The sequence below is a fragment of the Hevea brasiliensis genome, chromosome 16, assembly GCF_030052815.1.
Source record: "Hevea brasiliensis isolate MT/VB/25A 57/8 chromosome 16, ASM3005281v1, whole genome shotgun sequence".
In the NCBI taxonomy this organism is placed as follows: Eukaryota; Viridiplantae; Streptophyta; class Magnoliopsida; order Malpighiales; family Euphorbiaceae; genus Hevea; species Hevea brasiliensis.
The window spans coordinates 64,499,317-64,510,389 of record NC_079508.1 but is presented as its reverse complement, the minus strand read 5'-3'; the positions used below and the strand labels follow the sequence as shown (position 1 = coordinate 64,510,389).

At 30.3% G+C, this 11,073-nt stretch overlaps 1 protein-coding gene across 1 annotated transcript; it reads left to right on the top strand.

The window, feature by feature from the left end:
- The first annotated feature begins 5,917 nt into the window (after positions 1-5,917).
- Positions 5,918-8,090, top strand: LOC110672943 (transcription factor TCP13). Its single transcript, XM_021835877.2, has 2 exons — positions 5,918-6,097; positions 6,573-8,090. Exon 2 carries the CDS (start codon positions 6,673-6,675, stop codon positions 7,771-7,773), a length of 1,101 nt encoding a protein of 366 aa, XP_021691569.2. The 5' UTR covers positions 5,918-6,097; positions 6,573-6,672; the 3' UTR covers positions 7,774-8,090.
- Positions 8,091-11,073: the final 2,983 nt, after the last annotated feature.

Sequence of the window (11,073 nt, the reverse complement as noted above, 5' to 3'; positions counted from 1 at the left end):
TTGCTCTTTTCATCAATCAGGTTTAGCCATTTATCATCAATTGAAATGACCCAACAGATTCAAACTATCTAATTTTGGGTCCTGCTTCAGCTTAACATATCCTTGCACTAAGAAAAAAAAAATATTGCTTTATTTTTATTTAAACCTAATTTTACTATAAATTCAAAATATAATATAAAACCTACATATAAAAACTCACGTGTGAAATTGATGAAAGTAACATATTTAAATCTTTGTATTTGATGGATCATAGTTTTGGCATTTGAGTTACAACATCTATATATATATATATATATATATATGATAAAAATTATATTATACAACAGTAATTTCATATAGGATGATCTATATAGAATCGCAATTTAATAATAAAATTATAATAAATCTTATAAGATTTAATTTTATTTATATGTTAACAAAACAAAGAAAGTGTTTGAGCATGACTAAATATAGCGGCCCATGATTAATTTTGCAGTAGCTCACTATCAACATCACATCAACCCTCCTATGATCAAAATGTAGCTGTCTCTGCTCATCACCATATCTCTAATTTATGGCGCAGGCTCAGAGAGAAGAGATCGATCAGATGGATAGAGCAATACCCATGTGAAAATCTTATCTGTCTCTGTCCTTGACATGTACATGTGTGTATATTATGTACTCAATAGGTTTATTTTCATTTAATTTCTCTTCTAAATGGGCTTTTCATTTTTTTCTCTTCTTGTGTTTCCTCTCTTTTCTTTCTTTATATTGGGATTGCTGCTGCTTCCTCTGTCATGCAGTTATGTCGATTGTTAGCCCACGAAAAAGGAAAAGGAACCCTAGAAACAAAAAGGGGGAAAAGTGAGCAGAGACATCAATCAACGATCAGTGCAGGGTAGTCAATAATGCAAGGATATGGCAGAGAAAGAAAACTGCACATTACTCTGTCATGAATTTAATAGACAAACAAAAGTTCAATATTAAAAACTGTTTTTCTTTGTTTTTTTTTTCCTCGTGACGCTTCCCTGCTTCTAAGACACAGTTTTGCTAAAAGATGTATATCAACTATCTTAAAAGTTTGAGATTTCTCTCAAAGTTCTATTATTTAATAGGATTGGGGTTTATGAAAAGAACAAGAGCTACTCCTCGTTATACTGTCTCATCTAAAAAAAAAAAAATAATAAATAAAACAATACAACATTGGGTATAAAATCAAGATTTTACATATACTACATCTTCTTCTCAATCTGTTGCATAAGGACGTTGATGTTAAATTCTGGTGCAGGATTTAGATTTTTATTTTATGATTTTTCATGACTTGTAACCCCAATTGTTAAATTTAATTTGAGCAGCTAATTGAAAATATTCATTTATATTCTACCAAAAAAAAAAAATCTTTTATATATGGGTTTTATGTTCTCAAAGTACATAATTAAGTTACATATTTTTTTTAAAAAAAATCAACAATTCATTTTTAAATTTAGCGTTACTTGATAAATTTAAATTCCTATATATATAATAAGGGGATATCACATTAATTAATTAGCTTTGTTTATCATTTTAATAAAAAAAATGTTGGACAAAATAAGGCCCGCATAAATTGTTGGACCTCAAAAAATATACAACGTTGTATTGTACTTTGTTCTTGAGGAAAATAATTATTAATTACGGATGGATGACCTAATTAATCATCAGCTATGGAGACTTACAGCCTAAAGAAAATACACTGCATTTGGAAGGCAGAACCCTAACGTGAAAGCTGAAAACAAAAAACACAGACAAGAATTTATTTCTTCTCTAGATATTTCTTGACTAAATTTATTTCTTTGTTATTAACATGGTTTTTTCTTGAGTCCACAATGAATAGGGTTTAGTAAAAATTTTCCTTAGTTTCTAATCACACACACATATAAATTTTTCTTGCTCAGACTCAATTTATTATGAATTCAAGATGATATATAATATATATGCACACAAATTTTTCTTGCTAAGACTCAATTTATTATGGGTTTAAAATATATGATATATAATAAGACTTATTTATTAAATATATAAATTCTATGTGTTTATATTTTAATTTAATGATAAATTAAATTTAAGCAATAATTTCACATATATACTCACACATATAATTTGAATCCCTTCTTATATTATTTCTGCCTTGTTTTCACTAAAACAAAGCTAGTTTTTGGTCTCTAATCTCTATTCCTTCGTTAGGGAAAAAAATATGGAAACTTTCTATTTCGTTCATGGATTATGAAACAGAAAGTTCTTTTCTTTGGTTCATCACTCGATATAATTAATTAAATAAAAAAAAAAGGAAAGAGAGATTAGTCATGACCCAGTAGCCCACAAATCCACACTTGATGGAGAATTGAGGGAAAGGCAACCTAGTTGACTAGGTGTAACATAAATGTACGGAAACTAATTAGTAGAGTAGATTTTGGTATGGCATGATAGTTTGGAAACATCTTATTTACGTGCCTTAGTTATTTACATAAGAAAATCATTTTAAAAAAAGTTCAAAAATAAAGTGGAGGGCCATATATCATTTTTCATGTGAAATTGAATTATTAAAAAAAATGTGGAGGGCCATTTATCGTTTATAATGTGAAATTGAATGGATTAGAGCACTATCGATAATGAAATTATTTTACTTTTTAGATTGTTTAATTTTTATTGAAATAAAATTATAAGATTTTATAGTACTCATTATTATTAAGTTAAATTGATTATTAAAATAGAAAAATTACTAGTTAAATTTTCCATTTTAATCTCCACTGCAGCAGATTGCTCTTCCTTGATTAGCTTGCATATGTTTCTTGTATTTTGTTTTCTCTGTGTCCCTTTGTCTTTTGATTATGTTGTTTTGCTTTTTTTAGTTTCAAGAATGTTCACTTTTTTTTTTTCCTTTAGTTTGCAGTGTGGTCTTGGCGTGTTGGTTTTGTAAGTTTCAGATTTTTTTCGCTTAGCATAATACATTTTATGTTGGGTGTAATTGAGTTAGTCTCTTGACTTGGGCTAGCTGGATGTTCTCACACTAAGTTTTTCTTGAATTAATTATTAATAAATGGTTTGCTTATAAAAAAAAATAACTACTTGGTATTGTTATTTTAAAAAATACAATAGTTAATTCTTGGATTTTTTTTCATATATTCTTTTAGTGCTTTTATGGAATAAAATCATTCATGACTTAAAAAATAGAATTACTATATAATTGTGTTTTTTAAATTACAAGAATTAAATAAAATGATCGAAATGGATAAAAGAATAAAAAAATATAAAAATAGAAGGATTAATTAGTTAATTTCGTTAAGAAAGAAAGATTAAATAGTAATATTTACTTTTAAAATGATTAGATAACTCAATTATATTAAAATAACAATAATAATAAGGAGGAGAGGAGGATGGATAGACAGAGGGAGCTAAAGGTGGGGAGGGCATGGTGTATGGATAAAAAGCGAGAGAAAGTTATTAATGAAAATGTCAAGTTAAGCAGGAAGAGTAAGTGTGTGTATGGGATGAGGGACCATTAATTTGGCAATAATAATGGTACCTTTGAGGGTCAGTCAATCAGAACTGTATTAGAAACCTTTCTACTCTTCTTCTTGATATGCCCACCACTGTTTGTTTATATATTCAGTAGAAATCAAAAGCCCTAAAAGTGTTCTCATCCGTCTCTTTCGTCCTGTAAACTACCAGTGAAACGCATTTCTCTCTGAGGACTCATTTGGGAAGTCGTTGAAGGAGCTCATGCAAGCAACCCTTGTCTTCCTTTTTATCACTTCTTGATCCTTAATCTTATCTGTTTCAAAAGAAAATAATAAAATTAGGGTTTTAGTTTTCATAAGCTCTTCTTTTTTTTTTCTTTTTTTTACCCCTTCTCGGAAAAATGAAAAGAGTGGAATTTGTAGCTCTTTATCTTTATAATCTATATTCCTTCCTTTTTATCCTTTTTTTTATGATAACTTTGAAAAGTTTTTTGCGTACTTTTAATTATTGCATTGAATTTCAAAGAAAATTAGGGTTATTGACTTCAGATTTTTAATACTTTTCTGCTTCTTCCATATGCAATCTGAATACGGAGATCTGAATTGATGTACAGACATCTTAATTACTCGATGACGTACCCTTTAATTATATCACGGTTCCTCTATCAGGCCATTTTCTCACTGTTCAGAGGAACACTAAACATGGAATCAGAGCTCCCCAATACCCTTCAGCTTTCTCTTCAAACAAAATGCAGAAACAAAACAGCTTTCGCTCCAAAGAAAATGCAGAAACAAACAAACAAACAAGCTATCTTCCTTCAAGTTCACAGATTTGAGTAAATTCTCCAGAGATCGTCTGCATATATTACAGATTTGCAATTTTAGAAGGCACTATTTGCATTGTCTACTAACCTTGTAAATTTGAGGAAGCAATGAATTTTATGTGACAGCGGTTGCAGAAGTATGCATATATACAGATGCCAAAATTCTGATAAACCCACAATTTTCTTCCAATTTTCTTTGAAAATAATTAATTTCTTACCATGGCCTTGCATATATTAAATATAGCTTTTTCCCCCTTATCATTTTCTTGCCCTAACAATTAGCTCCAGAGACTCGTTGTTCAGCAGAATTTTCAGCAAATAGAAACGAGAACAATAATGCAAGTGGATTAATTATGATGAAGATTTCAGTATGGTTGTCACCGCAGTGAACTTATTTCGGCCATTTAGGGTTATGAAACTGGGATCCACCGCCTCCCATATGAGAATTGAAATTCTAAATCTCTGAACAAGGTGAACGCAAGTCTCCCATAAGCTTTTCAAACAAGAAGAAATATAATTGCGCGTACGTTCTCTCCAAAAAACAGCCTTCTTTATGAGCCCTTCTCCCCCATATCCATTAACTGTGTCAGCTGTTAGGTTTCAACACTACTTCAACTTGCTTCATGCATATATCTATGCAGCAAAACTTAGGTGGTCCTATTTATTGGTGGATGTTTTATAGGCTGGTCCCTCACCTACTAAGAAGTAGTGTCTTTGAATTATCATACGCGCATCGATACGAAAATGTTCTTACAGTGTACTCCACAACATTTTTCAGGAAATTAATAACAGACCTAATTACCTTAGTGTATTTCTTAGTCGTATGTCTTCAATCTTAATTAATTTTCTTGATGTATTAGGTGATAATTAGATAACATATATAAATGCACATTTCACCTTCTAAAAAGCTGTTAGTGACTTGTTTGATTTCTGTCCTGAATGAACTGTGGATGGCGTGCTGCCTCTTGGTCAATGTTTTTTCTTCTTGCTTTTGGTGTATATCTCCTTATCACGTATTTTCACTCCACGTTAGGTGGGATGTATCGTAGAGGTCTACTGATGAGGGTTTAATTCAAGTGTTCGTGTTAAATTTTTCCTGGTTTTCTTAAAAACTTTTAATATAATTATCTTTGCCGGTTAAAAAAAAAAAGACAAAACCTTACTGATAGTCGCATATATAGGCAAACTGGACTATAAACATATCAGCTTATTGTCTCAGTTTTCTGCTCACATTAAGCATGCAATCTTCGACCATGTGACAAGGATTATTGATCAGTCACAACCCACAAAACCCTTTTTGTAGTTGTCGATAAAGCATGCCTCGCCGCTTTTCGAAATGTGCAGATCATGGTCCCCTATTGAATTTTCATATAGTGATGCTACTTTGCTTGTGTTGAGGCAAAAGTTCAATTTATCTATACAGCTGCCATTTACACTCTTATGATCTTAATTGAGGAAAATTAGTCCTAAAAAATATTCATTGAGACAACGATTGCTCAACATGCGTGATAAAGGAAATGATAAGATATTGACTAGCACATTTATTTGACAGATGGCAAGCAGCGCCACGTGGCACAACATATGCCATTGCTTTTCCTTTATGTCTTCCTCCGTGGAGCATGGTCAGTTGAATTCCGGCATCTTCCTTTCTCAAATGGTTCAATCTCACTAGTAAGTTTATTCTCTGCAATTAAAGCCAACTGCTTGGCTTTCAAACTTGTATGCAGCTTGATTGAATTCAGTGCCAATTCGGAAGGGTACGAGGCAAAACAGTGCAGGATCTATACCTTTCCATAATCTGTAAGTCCGATTGATAAATAGATCCTAAATCTTGTATGCGTAACCTAGCTAGAATCAGTTAACTTTTCCTTCTTTACAAACTATTTCTTCCACTGTTCATGAGTGCAAATACACTAGCATCTAACTGTTCATTTTCAACTTTGTTCTATAACTTTTGTATTATCTCATTTACAAACATCTATTATCCGTGTGATTGATGTTTTCCCCTTCGAAACTAGATTAGTTGAGAAATATCTGAAGGGTTATTGACTGATACTGTCAATCCAAGTTCAGTTCCCATAAATACTAGATACCTACCGTGCTTCATCTATTTTCCTTCTTGAATTTTCCTTGCACTTGTGAACTATAGTCTGTTTTGATCAAGATTTCCTTTTCTCCATTTGCCTTCTCTTCGATGTAGGGAAATTGGGGTTTATATAGATCTCTAGTGTTATATTTATTTGATTTCTTATTTTTTGTTTTCTCCTTTTGATAGATCTGAAGCGGGTATATAATCAAGATATACTGCATCAAGAAACTTTACAGCATAATTCTACTGGTTCAGTTACCCATGCACCAACTATGAGAAACATAAGATGATTACTAGTTCACAAGAAGTGGATTCTGCAAGAAAAAAAGAGGGAGACACCAGTCATGGCAAGATTACCAAAGCTTCATCTAGCTCAACGCCATGGTTAAAATTGAAAGATCCAAGAATTGTTCGTGTGTCACGGGCTTTTGGAGGAAAAGATAGGCACAGCAAAGTTTTCACCATAAGGGGATTAAGAGACAGGAGAGTAAGGCTTTCAGTTCCCACAGCTATCCAATTGTACGATCTTCAAGATAGGCTTGGACTTAATCAGCCTAGCAAGGTTGTTGACTGGTTGCTTAATGCGGCAAAGCATGAAATTGATGAACTCCCCCCACTTCCAATGCCACCAGTGAACTTTGGCCTGAATCATCAAGCAATTTTAACTTCTTCTCATGAAGTTGGTGCTTCCCAATCTAACAAAGAAGGGTTCAAGACGAGCAGCAGCATCAATTGGGAGGATCCAGACGGATTAACTAGACCTAATTTTTGGAGCAGTGATGCACTTTTGAAAGCCAAGTCAAAAGAAATTGCAAGGGATTCTGTCCAAGAGAAAGAAAATTGGACAAAAAGAAATGATCAAGAAGATAAAAAGGAAAGCAGTGAAGGGCATAGTAGTTCTCTTCAAGTTCCATCAAGCAGTTTCTTCCCCAGAGCTAGTTATTCTTCTTTACCGGGTTTGATAAATAATGCGATGCCATATGGTTCCTTTTTTCAAGTAGAACATCAAAATTTGCCCTTATCTCATTTGGGAAGTCATGGATTTGCAGCTCAAACAGATGATCTGCACAACCTGAATGCTGTGCCATTACCATCCACCTTGTCTTTATCATCTGGGTCACAAATTTTGGTGTGTCCACCTGGAACAGCACAACCTTATTTCCCTTCACGTGTTACAGGAGCTTCGCCAGAGACTTATCCAAGACAAATGAACCATTTTCAGATGTTGAGTTCCAGCACTCAAAACCTCTTTCCTAATTCGCTCACTCCAAGTCCATACTCTATGAACCAATCTACTAGACCTTTCCGTGCAACCCCTAGGCTTGTCCATTCCCTCAACAGTGGAAGTCATCAACCAGATAATAAGGAAGAGTTTCCTTGTAAATGACATGAATGCGTTACAAACAAGGATTACAAAACAATAGAAGCAAGCTCCCATTTCTCAGGAGAAACTAACAAAGCTTCAAGTTGTTATCCCAGGTGAGAACAAACATGTCCCAAGTTTTACAAGTGTTTGCTAGAAGACGCTTTCTTTTTATGTTGATGTGTTTACAAAAGTAATAATCCTATTCCTATGTTTGGTTTCGTAATTTTGCTTGATCGAGTGTCTTGTGATCAATTCTATGACTTTTTCCTTTCTTTTCTTTCCTAATATTATTAATTCTGTATGAATAGTTTGATACTTATGAACTCTTTATAAGTTCACATTGTCAGTTTAATGACCACAGTGTTCTAATTAATATTGCGCTCAATCTAAAGGTACGGAGAAAAAGAAAAAGAGTAAAGTGAAAAATTGAAACCCTAGAGAATATAAAGATGAACAATAAAAATATGTTGCACAAACTAGCAGGAATAGGGTCACCTCAGAATCAGGTCAATTGGAAGCTTCAAGAAGAGTGTTTTTTCTCTTGCGTATATTGCAGCTAGCTTCAGTGTCAAGAGGACGCAAGATCCAACGAGATGATGGAAGGAATAGCAGCTTTAGATAGTCCAAAGTGACACTGAAAAGTTGCATCCAATACGTATACTGTGGTCCAACATATTGACAAAAAATGAGAAAGATTTTAGGACTAGATCTAAGTTATAATAGTTGGGAATTTAAGTTTGGGTACTCTAGGTTTAAATTCCAAATAATAGAAGTAGCAGAAGCAGATTATTGTTACTTCACTTACAGCTAACCCTGGTAACCACAAATGGACGAACTAGGACTGATCAATAGACTAACTCAGGCACGAATCCTGATTATTTAGTGTATTTGGGCAGTCTGTGATTCAAAAGTACATCAAAATTGTTTAGAAGGAATTAATATTTTGGGCCTAGTGATATTGTCTGGCAATAAAACAGCAACTGGAAGTAGCCATTTATCAGCTTCTCTCTGCAGTACTATAATCATCCTCGATCGATCATCTTCATCACTCCCTTTTAACAATATCCACAAAAAAATTATCAACTTATATGATCAATTTATGGTTATTTTTCCTTATAATGAAGTTATTATTTATGTATCACCAATTTCGCTAGACTTTTTTTTACGAATTCATTTCTATATAAATTATATTGAGTACTTTTTGATTTTTTTTCTCTCATTAACACATTATTTGTTTCGCTATCACTGCACATAAGCTTGGCGTTCAATCTATCTTTGAAAATTCAGTGTATATATATATGTGTGTGTGTGTGAGAGAGAAAGAAATTGAGATAATAAATTGATTGATGAATCAATGAGTTTTAATTTAGTAGTACCGAAATCATCACAAGAACTATTGAGATTTCAAATTCGAATCTAAATTAGAACTAATTATACTCTTAAAAAAAAGAGGATTGTAGACCGATTGATTACTGTTTGATTCATCTAACTACTTGCAACTTTGCCAACCACTTTTGAACATCCATCCATAACAATATCAACAAGTTATTAATATAATTGTTATTGAAAAAAATTGATACTACTAAACTGTAATATGTGTACAAATACAATCATACTCATTGCCATTTGAAGACTCATATTTTAAGGTTTTATCCAAATTAAGAAGTCCATTGGCCATACATTGCAGGACTAAATTTGCAGATATTAATACAATTTACTAATTCTTTTTTTTTTTTGGAAGAAGTGAAAATAATTATTAAAGTAGTTTGAAGTTTAACCAAATTACAAGTCGCAACAAAAAGAAATTTGAGTAAACAAATTAAGTTAACAAATTAAAAAAAAAAAAAAAAATTCCACCATTCTAATAAAAAAAAAAACTTAGGCCATGTTGGTATGTATGCATTTAATTTAAATTTAAAATATCCAAACAATGCATTTAACTCAAATTTAAATTTTTTGACCAATATATATATATAAATAAATTATATTAATTTGTATGGTACAAATTAGTATTTCAAATAATTTAAAGTAATAAAATTAAGTAAAACAATTTATATAATATCAGTCGTGAATCTTAGCAAGGCCATAACTGCCAAAGATTTTCAAAGCAAGTGATATTTGTAATTTTACTTGTTAGCCCTCTGTTTGGATGTGTCGAAAATAGAAGGAAAATAACTAAAAGAAAATAAAGAAGAATTTTCACTTTCTTTTGTTTAGAAGGAAAGGAGAAAATAAAAGAGGAAAGGAAAAAAAATTAATCTTTACTATCCCTTTAGTTGCTTTTGAATTTATGAATTTAAATTTAAGATTTAAAATTTAAAATTTAAAATTTGAAATTCATAAATTTGAAAATATCTCATTTATAAGGGTAAACATTTAATTAATTGAACTGAATTTTTAATTAACAGAATTATTAATAATTCTAAAAATATTAATCAAAACAAAATTAAGAAAAATCAAAATTAATATATCTGAATTAACTAAAAAAATAAAAAATATATTTTATATTATTAATTAATTAAATATTTATAAAATATAGTTATAACTTTTTATTTATAAAAAACAATAAATATGATCTAATATTAATAGAAGAATAATTATTAGTTAAATATTATTATAAAATTATAAAATAATAATCATAAATAATATATTATTATTAAAATTATTATTAATATATTAATAAATAAAAATTTAATTATTTCAATTATCAAATCAAATATAACAGTACTGATAACTAAAAATTAAAAATTTATATAATTACTAATAAAAACTATAATGAACCGAATTTATTCTTATTAAAATAATTAAATTTTATTGGTTTAGTCGATTATAATCAAATAATGCACACTCCTACTTATTTGAATAACAAAATATATTTCAATTTTTAACTTTAAAATGTAGGTGAGTATTCAATAAAATTTTTTATTAGGTTAAATTGGAATTTCAAATAACATAATTAATGTTATTATTTCAAATCCTTACTTTTTTTAGTTTTTATATTTATCTTGGATTTAATTTTTTTTTGAAGTTTCTAAACAAGGTATTTATTCTAAATCCAAATCTATAAATTCAAATTTATAAATCTAAATACAAAATTAGATATTTTCTCTCCAAATTTGAGAGAATAAGAATTATGTGGAAAGTGTTCCTTTGTTATGAAATTGTACATATACCCAATATAAACAAGAAGAACCACAAAGAAAAGAAGGGCATAATGGTAAATTCATGAAAATATAATTGTGGGAAAATTATTATTTATCTCTACATTTTGATAAATTAACTATTTATTATGTATTTTAAAAAATATATTATTTAATTTAT

What these genes read in the sequence shown, in the direction of transcription:
- LOC110672943 (XM_021835877.2), top strand. Translation starts at nt 6,673, where the DNA reads ATGATTACTAGTTCACAAGAAGTGGATTCTGCAAGAAAAAAAGAGGGA.